Genomic DNA, 19688 nt, shown 5'->3' on the forward strand with positions numbered 1-19688 from the left:
GTTCTCTTTTTTTGTTTTGTTGATGGCTCTGTTTGGTTCCCTAGAAAGTTTCAGTGTTATTTTCCCTTGATTGTTGAGAACTTATGAACATCTTAGCATCCAGAAGTTAGTTCTGACTTTGGTATAATGTTTTTGGGTTTCAGCTAAAATGGCTTCTGGAAGAAGTGCTTTTAGGCTCTCAAAACCTCTGATTGGAGAAGATGGGAAGATTTATGCTTGTTCAGAGAAGACTTTGTTTGCATTTGAAAGTAATGGCTCCATTGCTTGGTCCTTGGATTTAGATTTTAAATGCAACATTGGTATGGCTCCAGTTCATGGCGGAAAAGGAAAGGTAATTAATTCATTTATAATCAGGCAAATGGCAAACCTGCTTACAACTGTAATGCTTCTTGCTGTGTTTTGTGTTAGCACCATGAAGCTACAGGATTGTCTTGTTTATTGCATCTTGAAAGAACTTTTTCAAACTGGAGACATTTGGCACACAAAATCTAGTCTACTATCTATAGTCCTGATGATTTCCTAGACTTCTTTATGTAAAAATTTTTAGCAATCTTATATGATTATTGATTACAGAAGTTGTTGGCAGATATATTTGGTTGCAGAAGACAGGGTGATTAAGGTTAATTTTATGAAAATGGGAAATTCTGAATCTGCCACACAAGTTTTCTTTGGTGGAGAACCAGGAGAAGAGGTAGCAGGTGAAATTAGTGGGCTTGCTGTGAGCACATTTGGTTCAACTGTTTTTATCAATGTTAAAAATAGGGGACTTTATGCATTCATGACTAGTGGAGAAGTACTTTGGAGTGCTGGGCCAAAGCAGTTTCAGTCAGACTATCATCAAGGTTGTAGAAAAAGTGTTGCAGATTGTTATTTTTCTTCACATCCTGTTATTGATGAATGTGAAGCTAATGTATATGTAAGGCCATTTCATCCCTAATCTTCCATTTTTTCTGCAATTTCCTCTAAATATAAGATGTGTTAGAATTTATCATGATTTACTTCGCACATACGGAGCGTATTCGACATTGATTCTTTGCTGATGGCATGTATAGATTCTGTGCATTTGCAGATATCAAACACTCAAGGTGAACTTTATTCAATTTCATTTCGTAGTCCTCATTACAACTGGGTCCAGGATTTTAGTTCCTTCGGCAAAATGTTAACAATCACCTCAGGAAACAACGGTTGCTTGTATGTAACTATACCTGTTAAGGCTTTAGTATTCGCGCTTGATGCTTCTTCAGGAAATGTTTTGTGGCAGAGAAGTATTGGCCCCATTAGTTCTGCAGAATATGCACCAGTTGTTGACTCTAATGGTAAATTTGTGTTCCATGATGTCCTCAACTCAGTCTCCTCTTAATGCATCTTTTTATGACTAAATAAGCTTTCCACCACCTTGATTGATTCCTTTTATTATTCTAACTCTTCATCATAACGGCAATAAATGGTTCCTCAATGTACATGGATCAGTATTCAATGAACATAGTGAACTTATTCACCATCAACTCGACCTTAAACTCATCGATGTAACAGGATGGATATCTGTTGGTTCATTGGATGGCTTCCTGTACTCATTTTCTCCAACCGGAAGTCTTCACAAATTTTCAAAATCAGATACAATGGATTCAGTGATCCAGGTTAGCCCACTTCTTGATTGTTCAGGATATGCCGTATATATATCCCAGACAAAGATGAGTGGAAAATTTATCCACACAAATGGTGAATATACATATGTCTCCACTATGAAACCTGAAAGTGTAGTCTTCTCCTTGATGGCTCCAGCAACGGGGTCTGTTTACTGGTCTGAAATCTATCCAGGTAATTGCAGCTTTTGATTTTTGATGTTCAAAGTTTGGTTTTATATGGTTGATTTCATTTGCCTTCTATGCTATCATCATACTAGTAGTTTTTGCTTTACAGACCCCAAGTCTAAATTCTTTCAGCGTTTGATGATTGCAGGGGAATTCTCATCCTTGTTATCCAAGAGTGACCTGCAGCATTTTGATCCGGATGAGAGTCTTGACTTGTAGAGCTTGCTCCAAATAAGTTCGAGCTCGATTCGTTTTTAAAAAGGCTAAGCTTGAGTTTGGTTCGAGCTCAAGCTTTTAACTAACTCGCTATTAAAATAAAGTCGTTTTAATACATATTGATCAAAACAATGTCGTTTTGTATCAAAATTTTTAATATGCGAGCTTGATGAGTTAAACACTCCAAAGCTCGAGCTTGAGCTTGAGTTTTAAAATGTTAAAGTTTCAGGCTCGAGCTCATTTGAGCTTGGCTTGTTTTGGGCTCATTCGAGTCTAACTCAGTTCGAATCCAACCCTATCTCTTAAGTTTAGTTTTCAAACTCTGACTCTATCTTCAACGTCATTGTTGATGGTCTCTCCCTCCTAATATTTTCTCTCCCTCTGGCGATCTTTCACCTCTCACCTAGACATCTGATGGATGTCAAATGAAGCTGAGGAGACGAAGAAGAAGATTTAGTCTTCGTCTAGGAAAACAATCATCTTCCTAGAGAAAGATGAGCGTCTTTCTTGTCTTCGTCTCCCCAGCTTCATTTGATGCCAATCGGGTGTTCAGGTGAGAGAAGAGAGATCGTCAAAGGGAGAGGCCACTGGCAATGGCACCGGAGATGATACCGAAGTTTGAAAACTAAACCTTAGGGGGGAAATGTTATTTTTTAAAACGTGGTCTCTAGGAAAATGGTTAGTTTTTAGGGTTTAAGAGAAAAAGAAAATAAAATTTAAGTTTATTTTTAATATTATGTATGAAATAACTATTTTGCTTTTAAAACTAACAAAATCAACTATCTATAAGTGAATAAATGAGATTTTCAAAGTTAAGAGATAACTCTCACCTCTTACTTGGACATCTGATCAATGTCAAATGAAATTGAGGAGACAAAGAAGAAGATTTAGTCTTCGTCTAGGAAAACGATCATCTTCCTAGAGAAAGATGAGTGTCTTTCTTTCTTCATCTCCCCAACTTTATTCGATGCCAATTAGGTGTTCAGGTGAGAGAAGAGAGATCGTCAAAGGGAGAGACCGCTGGCAATGGCACCGGAGATGATACCAAAGTTTGAAAGCTAAACCCTAGAGGGAAAATGTTATTTTTTAAAACTTAGTCTATAGGAAAATGGTTAGTTTTTAGGGTTAAGAGGAAAAGAAAAGAAAATTTAAGTTTATTTTTAATATTATATATGAAATAACTATTTTTCTTTTAAAACTAACAAAATCAATTATTTATAGGTAGATAAATAAAATTTTTAAAGTTAAGAGATAAGAATTTTCGAAAAGATGATACTTTGGGTGGGAATAAGTCCTTTGGCCTTTTACCAATTATGAATTGTGAAAGGTTGATGCCACTTAGCCTTAGCTTACGAAACCAGCCTATGACGCACTTAAACTCATGTGACCACAATGTTTATCCAAGACATGCAACTTGTAACCTCAAACTTATATCCAAGACATACAACTTAAAATAACTTAAGTCATGTCGATAAGCAACGTATAGGCTTACACCGCAAATCAAGTGTATGTGGATCACAACCCACGCCACACGAATGCTCAATCACACTATGGGTGCACCAAGGTAACTTAAGTCATAAGTGAACTGAACATTCGATATCACCACAAGATGATTTGATTCGCAACGACTTCAAGGCGTTGTCGATCTCCCTTCTTGACAGGAATGGTGATCCCTGAGATCACCTTAATGCCTTCAATACTCTGATGGAGCTCCACTAGGTATCAGAGCATGTTAGCTATTGTTGTTTAATAGTTACATCACTTAGCAGAAGTGCTTGATTTAGGTGTCTAAATGACACCTGAGGATAGAAAGTTTTGTAGTAACTTCAAAGCTCGTTGGTTCAAAAGCATCAACCAACACCCCATTGAAGAGCAAGAGTAAATTGGAGGGTAAAAGAAAAGAAATAAAAGATAATCACAAAGTGTTCACAAAGCACTAGATTAAAAAATAACCTATTTGACATCAATAATTTTAACATGTTAAATCTACCGCTATTTTTAATTGGAGTTTTTTAATACAATAATCTTGTAAAACATGGACCTAACCATCAAAACCTGACACCAACCATGTAGAGAATTAAATTACCTAATTGCTTTCTGTTACACTGTCTTTCTTCTCCTCTGCCATTTTTTTCTTTTCTTCTTTTCCATCTTCGCCATGTCCTCTAAATTGACCCATGCCTCCACTCTCACCACCCCCCCCCCCCCCCCCCCCCCCCCCCAACCCAACTCTCATAATCACTTCACCCAATACCACACCTTACTTTAAAACCAACAATCTTGCAAATCAACGACACAAATATCCCAACCTCACACCAACAATCTTGTAGATCAATGACTACTCTTTTTCAAAATTAACAAAATTGGCAATAGTGATGTCCTTGGTGGCATTGAAAAAAGAAAGAGAGAGTATGTTAACAAAATTGGGTGGTGGGTGGATAGAGGGGATGGGGTAGTGATTTAAGTTTCTAAAATTTTGTGGTGATTTTGAATTGAGGGAGTGATGAAGGCAATAGTGATGTTCTTGGTGGCATTGAAAAAAGAAAGAGAGAGTATGTTATCCTTTGGACTTTTGTTTCATCAAGTTTCAAGTTTCACTGGATTTGTTGTAGATCAGAAGATGGGAAAACCAACAAGCCCCCTTTGCTTAAAAATCTATTACTCAAGGACCCGATGAACTGTGATAGTGAAAAGGTTGGAGATCTGGCCAAAGAAGGTGACAGCCTTGCAAAAAGTAGAGAGAAGTGGGAGGTGGAGTGTAACGATTTGGAAAATGGAGTCCCAATTGGATACGTTTGGTTAGGTTGGAGTTAAAATCGAACTTTGAATGAGACAACTGAGCTGCAGGCTGGCCTATCACGTGTTCTCCATTTATGGCAAGAGATACGTTACTCCTTTTGAGTCTTATCACTTCACCGGTATCTTTGTGATGTGGCCATGACATAACATTATGCCTTACGATTTGTATCACTTCACTGTCTACACCCACATTTTTGTGATGACCACAACTTTCAAAGAAAGTTTGAAAATTTAACTGAGTATTCACATGATATTAAAGTCTAACATTGTTCGCTCTTTCCATGTTAGCAAAGGCCAGAAAAAAGTCAAGACCAAAACAACCAATTGGAGAACGGACCGGCAATATCATGTAAACTGTCTAAAATGTTAAAACAGTCATATTAATTAACATCTCCTTCAGTCTGAATTCTGGCTTTCATGGCAACTTCCAACACCATTAAAATACAGGAGGTTTCTCAGGTTACTCCTTTCTCCGACTCAACCACTGAGTTTTCTCTTCCTCTAACAAAATTCGATACGCTTTGGATCAAGTTTCCTCCGGTTGAGCGCCTTTACTTCTACCAAATCACTGACTTAACCCCTCATTTCTTCCACTCTTTTATCCTCCCAGACCTAAAGCACTCTCTTTCCCTCGCTCTCCTTCAGTATCTTCCTCTTGCTGGTAATCTAATCTGGCCCCCAGATGCCCCAAAGCCTTTCATCTACTACTCCCCAGACGACGGGGTTTCTGTCACCGTTGCAGAATCTACCGCCGACCTCAATTCGATTTCTGATAATGGAATCCATGAAGCTTCTGAGCTTCATCCTTTAATCCCCCAGTTGGTGACATCTGATGACAAAGCAGCGATGATCGCTTTACAGATAACTTTGTTTCCAAATCAAGGATTTTGCATCGGAATAACAACCCACCATGCTATACTTGATGGGAGAAGCTCAACCATGTTTATCAAGTCTTGGGCTTATCTATGCAAACAATTAGGTGAAGATCTAGAAGAAGAACCTTCTTTGTCACCACAACTGATCCCGTCTTTTGACCGATCAGTCATCACAGATCCCACCGGAATCGACATGGAGTATGTCAACAACTGGGTTGCTTATACCAACACACGAAGCTTGAAGCTTCTGCCAAACATAGTACCGAATACCGATTGGGTTCGCGCCACATTCGAGTTGACCCGTGATGATATTCAGAAAATAAGGAATCAGGTGTTGCTTATATTTAACAAGGAGAGGGAAGAGAAACAAGAACAGTTTCATTTATCAACTTTTGTGCTGACATTGGCATATGCATTCGTCTGTTTGGTTAAAGCGAGAAGACAGGACGATGACAGAGAAATACTTTACGGATTCACAGCAGATTACAGGACCCGTTTAGATCCCCCAGTTCCATTGAATTATGTTGGCAACTGCGTTATGCCACATTATTTCTATGCAACGGCAAGAGATTTCACAGATGAAAACGGGGTTGCCTTTGCTGCAGAGAAGTTAAGCGATGTGATCAAAGCACTAGAAAGGGGAGAACTTGAAGGAAGAAAAGATACACTTTCAAGGCTGATGCCATTCCTAAAAGCTCTGTCCGAAGGAGTACAAGGTCTGTCGGTAGCCGGGTCGACTCAGTTTGACGTCTACGGATCCGATTTCAGGTGGGGGAGACCCAGAAAGGTAGAGATTGTGTCGATAGATAGGAGTGGAGCCCTTGCTTTGGCGAAAAGCAGAGATAAAACCGGCGTTGTCGAGATTGGTTTAGCTTTGAAGAAGCAAGAAATGGAAGTTTTTGCTTCTCTATTTGTTGATGGGCTCAAAGATTGACATGTATTCAGCACATTTGATTTTCTTTTACGTGTATTTGTTCAAATTTCCCTATTGTCTGTCAAGAAAATAATCAAGTCTAGAAGATGTTTGGAGTCTCGTTTTCCCAATTTTATGAATAATTATCTCAATTTCATGCTAAATTGCACTACTTTGAATATTTTCTCTCTCAATTTCTTCCTATTTGTCTTATGTAATATTTGCATCACCATGTCAACCTGAACAATTTATATTTAATACAACTTATCGGAAAACGAAACTTTAGATATAGACCATACATTCGAGAAGGAACAAGAGCCAGCAAATATTTGTAGGCAACAATACAACAACAAACTAATGGATAAACATGACAATAATAATACATACTTTCACATGGAGTAGTATGACTAGTACAATTATAACATTAAAGTTGGCTTGTCATATTGCTGTGAGAATAGTTTTAAGTCAACAAATGATTAGATTATTTAAAAAGATTACCAAACTAAGGTGACATATATATATAAGGTTTCTCTTGAGGGCAAGTGACATGTAAACTTAAATAAACATTGAAAATATACAAATATATAGTCATACTAACACTCAATCCTAAAGAATAGTCATAGCTTACATATCCAAAAAGTTCAATCAATTATATCAGACCTCCACGAGAAAGGCTGTTCAGGTTATATATCAGACCAACACCAAAGGAGAATGAGATAGAAAGGCTATATCAATTCCTCAAAGTACTTAATGAAACATACAATGCAGAGAGATCAAATTTTCTTTGTAACAAACCACTACCCTCTCTTCCTAATGTTTATTTTTTGAGGCGACAACCAATGCAGCTATCATTAGCCAAAGGAACAGGAAGAACCGAGCCAACTAGTGCAACTAAACAACCTGACTTAAAAATATACGCTTAATGGTCTTACTCAAAGATGACAAGCAAAGTAGCCCCAGCGTGTTGGTAAGATGTCTAAGGCTCTCTTTATACATGAAGGTTAATTGGATCTTGTATAGTGGGGCTTTAGACAATGGCAGGCTCTCGAGGTACCCTTGGCTTTAAAAATTGTCCATCTTAGTATATTTAAAATATCAATACATAACCTTTAAATGATTATATTCACCTCTTATATTCATTATTTTTTTATTGATCTTTTTATATTTTATTTTTATTTAACCTGACCCTTTTAAGTTTTATTTTTTAATTTGTCACTTGCCTTAGACCATATCATCTCATACCTTACGTTACCAAGATCCAAATCCAAACTCTCAAATGCAATACGGGTAAGCTTGCCAAATGGAGCACAAGTTCACATTGATCACATCCCATCTCACCAAGAGCTTGTCAATATCTTCACTAAGGCACTTGGGACTAAGGAATTTCATATATATTGACAAGTCATGATGTGCAATCACAATGCATCCTTTAAACAAATTAGAGAATATTTAAAATTAATAAAGTAAACAAACACATTCAAATAAATATAAATAATAAAGAGAAATAATACATGATTTATTTTAGTTTACCTAAAAACAAGGTCATATTTAATAGGGTTAACATTATTTCAATATTTTATCACTTTTTTTGTTATCTTTAATGTATTTATTAATAAATTGTTAACTCACTTATATAAAAAATAATATATTTATATACTCGAATTCTTATGAATTATCACTGAGATAAACTATACTAAAATTCTTATTCTTATGTTAACTTGGGGACGTTACTTCTCCCCAACTCACTCACTGAAGAGTGGGGCCTCTGCCCACTGACGGAATAGCAGAACTATGTGTGTGTGTCTATGAAGAAATCACCAATTCCAACATCTTCCACGCTGGCTTTTAAGAGAGTGAGACATTCCATGATTGGCAATATCATAAAATTGAAGAAAAGAATTCAAAAACTCATTTGAAACAGTTGTAGTTTCCTTCCTTCATATTATTCTATTATATTTAATGTGTGTTTTGATAATGCAAGGAGAGAGATGATTATTGGTCAAATCTATTTTGAGATTCTCCATTTTAAGCATAGAAAAGGGAGAGAGGAAATATGGTGAAGAATTTAAATTAGATGATGCACAACGAAAAAGAATTCATCGGTCCAATTTGTAATGACATGAGCACAAACGAAAAAGAGATAGAAAACAATATAGTTTGGTCCTTCTCTACAGTTCTTTAATTTTAGTTAAGGGTTTTTGACTAAAATACGAAGTACTCCTTTACTGTCGCCAACCTCCACAGCACTTGTGTTGCGGCTTTTCTTTTTGCCCAATCATCACTACTCCAACCCCATTAGCTCCACCTCTCCCCCAGCATTAAAGTCAATCACACTCCCAACCACCACCAAAGTTGCCGCCTTGGCCTTGAACACTTCATTCTTCACCAATATCTCTAATCTCGCTAACATCCTCTCCAGTTTTCTGGTGTTTGGATCTAGCGTTGCATTGATCATTGTCGCAAGACACAACGTTGCACCGAGATTATAACTGAGAAATGCATGATCCTGAAGTTGCAATTTGGGCATTGGAAAGCGTTTTAAAGACGAGGGAGAGTGGTGGTGAAGCTGATGAAACAGAGGCTAATGATGAAAACAATAAACGATAAAATTAGTAGAATATTAAAATTTAAAAACAAAAATTTGGGTTTGAGTTTTATAACATTTGTAAAACCATAACTTATCTAGTGTCGTGGATTTGATCATTATATTTCAGATTTGTTTAATCCGAAAAGAAGTCCCAATTATCAAAAAAATAATGATAATAATAACAGGCAAGATCTTGAGTGCCAGAGCATCATCAGTGTAGAAATAGAGCATATTAGAGCTCTCTCCTATGCCTCCTACAAAATCAGGGTCGCCTCCAAAGGAAATGGTGACATGCAGCAATGCATCCCGACATTTTTTCACCCAAGTAACATTTCATAATGGGCACACAGAGAAATAACATGTGAAACAATTCATAATGATAAGTAACATTTTACTACCTAAGGTTTGGGCAAAAAACATTTTTCCACCTAATTGACACAAAAAATATTTTCAACCTAAAACTAAACTTTGTTATAAAAACTAAAAGTAAAATAAGAATTTTGTCATCAATTAATATTAAAAAAATATTTTTTTATCATACCCAAATATTTCATATGTGACAATTTAATCATTAAAAATGTTTAAAAACTCACAAATTAATCTCTTAATTTTTTTAAATTCTTATATATTTTAAAACTACTATGTGATCTCAATAGTTATAATATGATATTAATTTTCATGATTTGTTACATTATATTTAATTTTTTAGGGTATAATTGTTACTTTTTAAACTATAGGGATAGATTTATATTTTAAAATTTTTAAAAGACCCTAAACTTTTTTTAAATTTTAATAACATCCTAAAATTTAAAAATAATTTAAAAGAAGGATCTCATATTTTTAAAATTATATTAAAAACACCTCTACCTATAAGAACAGAGGAAGAAAAGTGAGAATAGAAGCAAGAGACTTTAACGTTGTAAATTACTCTTATAAAAGTATCTCCAATTCATCAAGCTTTAATCATTAATCCCTGCAAGATAATCATCGACAGGATCTTTTTGAGAATCATTAAGATCAGAGCATTAACATCTTCCTTCATCTTAATCCTCCATGCATGGCGTCATTCAACAACGTTAAAATACAGGAGGTTTCTAAAGTGACTTCTCCCTTCGATTCCATTACTGAGTTTTCTCTCCCTCTGACCTTATACGACACTTATTGGTTCGATTTTCCGCCTGTTGAACGCCTTTACTTGTATCAAATCACTCACTTAACCCCTCACTTCTTCTACTCAGTTATCCTCCCAGACCTCAAGCACTCTCTCTCTCTCTCTCTCTCTCTCTCTCTCTCTCACTCTCCTCCATTATTTCCCTCTTGCTGGTAACCTTACTGGCCCCCGGATGCCTCAAAGCCATTCATCTACTACTCCCCGGACGTTGGTGTTTCAGTCACTGTTGGAGAGTCCACCGCCGACTTCAATTCGCTCTCTGATAATGGAGTTCATGAGGCCGCGGAACTTCATCCTTTAATCCCTCAATTGGTGGCTTCTGATGTGATAGCTGTACAAATAACTTTGTTACCAGGTTTTTGAAACGAGGTATATTATAAGTGGTATAAAATTAATAAGATATAATAAATATATTATATGGTATAATATGTATTTTATAATATAATATATATTATTGATATTAATCAATTTTTTTTTTAAGGAAATAATGAGATAGTATCATTATATATAAAAAATTTTAAAATAATAATATATTAATTAATTTTATATTATTTTATTAATATTTTATTATTTTATATTTTAAATTTTAATTCATATCGAAAAAATTGACCAATAACAGGAGAGTTGTCAAAGTTAGCCCAATACATCAAAGTTAGCCCAATACTTATAAACAAGGGAAATTGAAATTTTTAGCACTATTTTATTCCGTGTATACAAAATTGTCACCTATCCTAAAGCTTTCACAAATATACCACAACAGTACTCACCTTCCCCAAAATACCCCTCTTCAATCTTTCATGCACAAATTCTCTCTCTTCTTCTCTGTAACTTTTTTTTCTCTTTTTCCTCTTCTTCCAAAGTGATAAAGGAATCACTCTCTCTTCTTCCTCATCTTAAAAAACAAAAGCAACAAATTACTTTGAAGAATTCTTCAGATTTAAGAATTCTTCAAAGTAAGGATTTAAAAAAGAAAAGATCAACCCACAAAAAAACTCAGCTACATCAATTTTATATCCTGGAAGAAATGACCATAAAAAAAGATCATTTAGTAGGATTTAACTGGAAAAAAAAATTAACATTTAAGGATTAAAACTGAAAAAAAAATTTACGATTAACCGAAAAAAAACAAACGTAGGCGTGAAATTCTAGAAATTATTCATGTGTTGTACATATAAGGAATATATTATAATATTATATAATATAATATTATAATAATATATATTATATTATATTATTATATATAATAATATATATAATATATTATTTTATTATAATATTATAATAATATTAAAATATATTATATTATTAATAATTATATATTTTATATATATATAAAAGGGTTGGCGAAATCGCCAACCCTTGGCGCCAAGGGTTGGCGATTCCACCGACTATTTATACTAATATATATAATATATTATATATATTATTATATTAATATATTAATTTTTTATATTATTATATAATATATTATAATATTATTATATCATAATATATATAAAGGGTTGGTGACCCCAACCCTTTATATTAATATATATAATATATTATATTATAATATTATATATTATATAAATAATATATTATATATATTATATAATATAATAATATAATTTATATTAATATATAATATATTATATAATATTATATTATACATAATATATTATCATATAATTATAATATTCTAATTAAAAATATAATATAAATAATATATTAATATAATAATATATATAATATATTATAATATATAAAATATATTATATATAATATTATTATAATATATTATAATATTATACATATAATATTAATATATATAATATTAATATTAAAATTAATATTATAATATTAAAAATAAACAAAAGGTAGTACGCCAACCCTTGGCGCCAAAAGGGTTGGCCTCCTTTTTTAATTTATTTTAATAATATAATAATATAATATAATATTATAATATATATTATATTATAATATATAAAATATATTATATTATAATAATATATTATATATTATAATATAATAATATATATTATAATATTATATATTAATATTATAATATAATATATAATATTATAATATTAATATAATATAATATAATTATAATATTTTATATTATAATATTATATATAATATATATTACCAAGGGTTGGCGCCGCCAACCCTTCGCGTCCCCAACCCTTAGTTATTATATATATATATATTATATATATAATATTATATATTATATATTATAATATATATAATTAAAATATTAAAATTATATATTATAATATATTATATATAATATTATAATATATATGAATACATATTATAATATATTTATATATATATTATAATAATATAAAAAAATATATATGTATTCATATATTAATATTATATATATATATGTAAAAGGAGTTTGGGTTAGCGATAAAGGAAATTGGCCTGTAGCATTAATGTAGAGTGGGCTCACCCTTTATAAAGCAAAACAAGTGGTGTGGGAAAGGTTGGCGCAATAATTCCTAGAATTTCCAGTTTGCTTTTTTTTTTTTCCGTTAATATATTATATATATTTTATTATATAATTATATGTTATAATATTATATATTATGTAATATATTATATAATTATTTTATAATATAATTATAATTATATTATATATAATATATTATCTTTAATTATATTATATTTAATATATTATAATATATAATTATAATTATATATTATATTATATATAATATATTATATTATATTTTAAATTAGAATATTATAATTATATTATATTATTATATATTATAATATATAATATTATATAATATAATATATGTATATATTATTTGCCATTTTATATAATATATAATATGTTTTATTTTATTTCATAAAAGGGTGCGTATGTCAATGCTTACATTTTATCTTTTATAAAGAGATGAGACATATATAAATAAAAATGCTACAGTATTATATTATAATATAATATATATATATATATAATATATAAACCAAGGGTGTCATTTTATATATATAATATATAAACCAAGGGTTGGCGACATCGCCAACCCCCTTGGTAACAAAATTATATTTTATATATATATAAATATATATATATATAATATATATAATATATATATATATATATATATATATATATATATAAAATTATTTAATTATATTATATATTAATATAATATATTATATATAATATAATATATTATTTATATTATATTTTTAATTAGAATGTTATAATTATATTATAATATATTATGTATAATATAATATTATATAATATATTATATATTAATATAAATTCTAATTATATTATAATATTATATAATATATTATTTATATAATATATAATATTATAATATATTATATTATATATATTAATATAAAGGGTTGGCGGTCACCAACCCTTTATATATATTATAATATAATAATATTATAATATATTATTTAATAATATAAAAAATTAATATATTAATATTAATATATATAATATATTATATATATTAGTATAAATGGTTGGTGGAATCGCCAACCCTTTTATATATATATAAAATATATAATTATTAATAATATAATATATTTTAATATTATTATAAAATAATATATTATATATATTATTATATATAATAATATAATATAATATATATTATTATAATATTATATTATATAATATTATAATATATTCCTTATATGTACAGCACAGGAATAATTTTCAGAATTTCATGCCTACGTTTGTTTTTTTTTCGGTTAATCTCAAATTTTTTTTTTCAGTTTTAATCCTTAAATGTTATTTTTTTTTTCCAGTTAAATCCTACTAAATGATCTTTTTTTATGCTCATTTCTTCTAGGATATAAAATTGATGTAGCTGAGTTTTTTTGTGGGTTGATCTTTTCTTTTTTAAATCCTTACTTTGAAGAATTCTTAATCTGAAAAATTCTTCAAAGTAATTTGCTGCTTTTGTTTTTGAAAATGAGGAAGAAGAGAGTGATTCCTTTATCACTTTAGAAGAAGAGAAAGAAGAGAAAAAAAAGTTGCAAAGAAGAATAGAGAGAATTTGTGTACGAAAGATTAAAGAGAGGTATTTTGGGGAAGGTGAGTACTGTTGTGGTATATTTATAAAAGCTTTATGATAGATGACAATTTTATATACACGAAATAAAATAGTGCTAAAAATTTCAATTTTCCTATAAACAATAGCTTGAATTACTCTCACAACCTAAAACTTCATCTTTGAATGATTTAATATTCCGCCTTTGCCTTCCACTCAATAATAGTCAACTCTTCTACACCTCAACACCCGATGCTTCAGTCTTTTCACTAACTGTGCACCACTCTTCTGTGAATATATTTTTCTTATAAGGTAAAAGGAATCATATTAATTAACATCTCCTTAAATCTTAATTCTGGCTTCCATGGCATCTTCCAACACCATTAAAATACAGGAGGTTTCTCAGGTTACGCCTTTCTCCGACTCAACCACTGAGTTTTCTCTTCCTCTGACAAAATACGATACGGTTTGGTTCAATTTTCCTCCAGTTGAGCGCCTGTACTTCTATCAAATCACTGACTTAACCCCTCATTTCTTCCACTCTTTCATCATCCCTGACCTAAAGCACTCTCTTTCCCTCGCTCTCCTTCAGTATCTTCCTCTCGCTGGTAATCTAATCTGGCCCCAAGATGCCCCAAAGCCTTTCATCTACTACTCCCCAGACGACGGGGTTTCTGTCACCGTTGCAGAATCTACCGCCGACTTCAATTCGATTTCTGATAATGGAATCCATGAAGCTGCTGAGCTTCATCCTTTAATCCCCCGGTTGGTGACATCTGATGACAAAGCAGCGATGATCGCTTTACAGATAACTTTGTTTCCAAATCAAGGATTTTGCATCGGAATAACAACTCACCATGCTATACTTGATGGGAGAAGCTCAACCATGTTTATCAAGTCTTGGGCTTATCTATGCAAACAATTAGGTGAAGATCTAGAAGAAGAACCTTCTTTGTCACCACAACCGATCCCGTCTTTTGACCGATCAGTCATCACAGATCCCACCGGAATCGACATGGAGTATGTCAACAACTGGGTTGCTTATACCAACACACGAAGCTTGAAGCTTCTGCCAAACATTGTACCGAATACCGATTGGGTTCGAGCCACATTCGAGTTGACCCGTGATGATATTCAGAAAATAAGGAATCAGGTGTTGCTTATATTTAATAAGGAGAAGGAAGAGGAACAAGAACAGTTTCATTTATCAACTTTTGTGCTGACATTGGCATATGCATTCGTCTGTTTCGTTAAAGCTAGAAGAGGGGACGATGACAGAGAAATAATTTACGGATTCACAGCAGATTACAGGACCCGCTTAGATCCCCCAGTTCCATTGAATTATGTTGGCAACTGCGTTATGCCACATTATTTCTATGCAACCGCAAGAGATTTCACAGATGAAAACGGGGTTGCCTTTGCTGCAGAGAAGTTAAGCGATGTGATCAAAGCACTAGAAAGGGGAGAACTTGAAGGAAGAAAAGATACACTTTCAAGGCTGATGCCATTGATAAAAGCTCTGTCCGAAGGAGTACAAGGTCTGTCGGTAGCCGGGTCCACTCAGTTTGACGTCTACGGATCCGATTTCAGGTGGGGGAGACCCAGGAAGGTAGAGATTGTGTCGATAGATAGGAGTGGAGCCCTTGCTTTGGCGAAAAGCAGAGATAAAACCGGCGTTGTCGAGATTGGTGTAGCTTTGAAGAAGAAAGAAATGGACGTTTTTGCTTCTCTATTTGTTGATGGGCTGAAAGATTGACATGTATTCAGGATATTTTATTTTCTTTCATGTGTATTTTCTGAATAAATTAATAAAATTTGTTAACACGGCTGAAAACATACTATGAACATACGAGAGACCAGCTTCACTTGTCTCGCCTAAACCTTGATTTTCTACACATACCTAACCAACGAAAAAAAAAAATGCTTAACGTTGACAATCATGAATTCATGATAGATGAGGTGCTTAAGCGACAAATTCACCTGGTTAGCTAGATTTCCTTTGTAACCTAACTTGGATTTGTTTTCACGCCATTTCAACATTTTTCCGCACAACGTTTTGGACTAAAAGCAGTTCTTCACCTACTCAATAAATAAATAATATTTTCTTGTTCAAAAGATTTAACACTTCAAATGAAATTGGGTTTTAACATAATTACTACATTACACTTAATTGATTAACTTTAGTTAACATGTTTACTCCCAGTAAAACCGACAAAATCTTATAGGGAAATCTCTCATTGAACCATCTTTACTGTCGCCAACCTCCACAACACTTGTGTTGCGGCCTTTCTTGTAGCAAACAACTTGCCAACCCCATTAGCTCCATCTCTCCCCCAGCAGCATTAAAGTCGATCACACTCCCAGCCACCACCAAAGTTGCCGCCTTGGCCTTGAACACTTCATTCTTCACCAATATCTCTAATCTCGCTAACATCGTCTCCTGTTTTCCTGAGTTTGGATCTAGCGTCGCTAACATTGTCGTAAGACACAATGTTGCGCCGAGATTATAACTGAGAAATGCATATCCTCAAGTTGCAATTTGGGCATAGTAAAGCTTTTTGAAGAAGTGGGGAGGGCGGTGATGAAGCTAATGAAACAAAGGCTCATGATGAGAATAATAACCAACAAAACTAGTGGAGCACTATAAATTTCAAGAAAATATGGGTTTAAGTTTTGCCATTTTTATGAAATTCTAACTTATCCAATATAATGATTATTGATCTTATGTCTATATCTTGGATTTATCTGTTCAACCAATATAGATGGGATCTCAATTATCAAAATAATAATAATAAGCAAGATCTTAAGTGTCATAGCATGATCAGTGTAAAAATAGAGCATATTAGAGCTCTCTCCCATGCCTCCTACAAAATCAGTGTCACCTCCAAAGGAAATGGTGACATGACAACATTGCATCCCAGACACAATGGTGGACTAAAGTGAAGTCAAGGCCGATTAGTTAACCCTGCGTTTGAAAAACCATTAGCTTAAAAATATAAAAAAATATCAATATAACTCCTGCAATTTTATTATGAACCGTTTATATTTTATTATTTTTTAATTAACTCTTTATATTTTACTTTATTTAACCTTGACCCTCTAAGTTTTATCTCAAAGTCCATCATTGTCCCAAAATAACAATCAAGAGCATATTGAACTCTTATTTCCATGGCTTTCACTTCAACTCGCATTTAGATGTGTTGAACCTACTAAGATCCTCTCTAGGCACCGATCAATATCCAATATTTGATTTAAGTTAGAAAGGCAGTTGCTCTCCCAAGAGTTCAACCTTAATCTTAAGGACTATACCTAGGACTAAGAGTGAGAGGCTACAAGCAAATGAAGGAAGTAGATCATAGAAGGGCATCTCTAGGTTAGTCAAGGGAATTTTCATTGGGTTCATAGATTCCTCATCTCATCTAGCATTATCTTATTTTGAAAAACATATTCTTGTTTGATCTAATTTTATTCAAATATAATTCTTATTTTATTTTATTCTAATTATGTTTGATTTTGATTTGTTATTTATTATTTTTTTTATTTTATAGTATTAGGATTCCAATTTGGAATACATTATAATACTATATATTGGATTATATTTTGTTAATAATATTAATTCGATTTATAACCCAATTTATAATTCTACAATTCCTACCTTGCCCTTCAATTCGAATGGATTTAGAACATTCCTCCATGGCTTTTGCGTTTGACGCCCATGGATTTTGCTAGTTTACTATGGTTTGAGTTGAGGTATCCAATTTGGAAAAGAAGAAAAAAAATTATTTTTTAGAGAAAAATGTTAAACAAAGACTAATCGAAGATTCACCACACATTTTATTTTATATTATAATGTACAGAGTTGTCACAAATTGGATTCGATCTGGCATCAACTTTCAGAAAGGGCAACCAAGTCGCGAAAAAGCTAGCAATATTATAATTCTAAATAGAGGAAAACCATGTATATCTATATAATTTTATATGTATATATATAAAATATAATATAATTAAATATTATTTTATTTTTAATTTAAAATTATTTAATCATATGATGATATATTAAAATATATATATTTATATACCTAAAACATATACACAGTTCTTTTGTTTTAAATAACATGTAAAACAATTCAAAGCAATAAATCACATTTTTCTACTAAGGTTTGGGCAAAAGAACAATTTTCCACCCTAATTGACACAATATTTTCAACCTAAGACCAAACTTTAATATAAAAAACTAACAACAAAATAATAATTTTACCATTAATTAATATTAAAAAAATAATTTTTTATCATACTCAGATATTTTATAGATGACAATTTAATCTTTAAAAATGTTTAAAAAATTACAAATTAATCTCTAAATTTTTTTAAATCCTTATATATTTTAAAACTATTATGTGATTCCAATAATTGTAATATGATATTTACACCTATAATTTATTGCATTATATTCAATTTTTTGGGGTATAACTATCACTTTTTAAACTATAGGGATAGATTCATATTTTAAAATTTTTTAAAAGACCCAAAACTTTTTCTAAATTTTTAATAACACTCTCAAATTTTAAAAAATGACCCTCGTATTTTCAAAACTATAATTAAGCTAAAAACACTCCTATCTATAAAAATAGAGGAAAAAATGTGAGGGTGAAAGGAAATAGAAGTAAGAGACTTCGAAAAATATTATTTAGTCAACTAGGGGATGAAAAATGTTTTACAATATTTTTAAAACCGAAACGGATATCAATCTGATAAAAGAAATGGTCTTATTCAACCAATAATTAGATCAATTGATCGATAGTTAAACCGATTAATTGTTTAAAAGTAATATTTAAAAACTTTTTATATAATTTATCATGAATTATATAATTTAACTTATTTAACATTAAAATTAAATTAAATTTAGTTTATATGTGATAAATAAGGTTTTGTTCGTAAGTTTTTACAATAGATTTTTGAAAAAAAATTAATTTTTTATATTGATTAAGTCAAATCTAATTTATATTCGATCTAACTAAATGATTTTTATAATTTAATTTGATTCTATTTAATTTAATTATAAAAAATAAATTTCAGATAAATTAAAATCGTTTTGACTAATAATTGACGATTCAATCAACGGGAGCACTAATATTATCCATTTTTAACAAACCGGCCTTTTAAGACCAAACCTTGGGCGGAGAAATTTTAAATTACTCTTATAAAAGTATCTCCAATGCATCAAGCTTTAATCATTAATCCCTGCAAGATAATCATCAACTAGTTCTTTTTGAGAATCATTAAGATCAGAGCATTAA

General features: G+C 31.4%; 3 protein-coding genes across 3 annotated transcripts; all 3 read left to right on the forward strand.

The window, feature by feature from the left end:
* Nucleotides 1-148: 148 nt before the first annotated feature.
* On the forward strand, nucleotides 149-2030 carry LOC123197522 (protein GAMETE EXPRESSED 3-like). The gene is made up of 5 exons (XM_044611840.1): nucleotides 149-331; nucleotides 587-916; nucleotides 1070-1316; nucleotides 1534-1818; nucleotides 1921-2030. The coding sequence occupies exons 1-5, from the start codon at nucleotides 149-151 to the stop codon at nucleotides 2028-2030; spliced, it is 1155 nt and encodes a 384-aa protein (XP_044467775.1).
* A 3213-nt stretch (nucleotides 2031-5243) lies between these two features.
* On the forward strand, nucleotides 5244-6635 carry LOC123197524 (phenolic glucoside malonyltransferase 1-like). Its single transcript, XM_044611841.1, has one exon. It carries the CDS (start codon nucleotides 5244-5246, stop codon nucleotides 6633-6635), a length of 1392 nt encoding a protein of 463 aa, XP_044467776.1.
* A 7967-nt stretch (nucleotides 6636-14602) lies between these two features.
* LOC123197797 (phenolic glucoside malonyltransferase 1-like) lies at nucleotides 14603-16227 on the forward strand. The gene has a single exon (XM_044612202.1). It carries the CDS (start codon nucleotides 14756-14758, stop codon nucleotides 16145-16147), a length of 1392 nt encoding a protein of 463 aa, XP_044468137.1. The 5' UTR covers nucleotides 14603-14755; the 3' UTR covers nucleotides 16148-16227.
* Nucleotides 16228-19688: the final 3461 nt, after the last annotated feature.

The sequence above is a fragment of the Mangifera indica genome, chromosome 15 (assembly GCF_011075055.1).
Source record: "Mangifera indica cultivar Alphonso chromosome 15, CATAS_Mindica_2.1, whole genome shotgun sequence".
NCBI classification, from domain to species: Eukaryota; Viridiplantae; Streptophyta; class Magnoliopsida; order Sapindales; family Anacardiaceae; genus Mangifera; species Mangifera indica.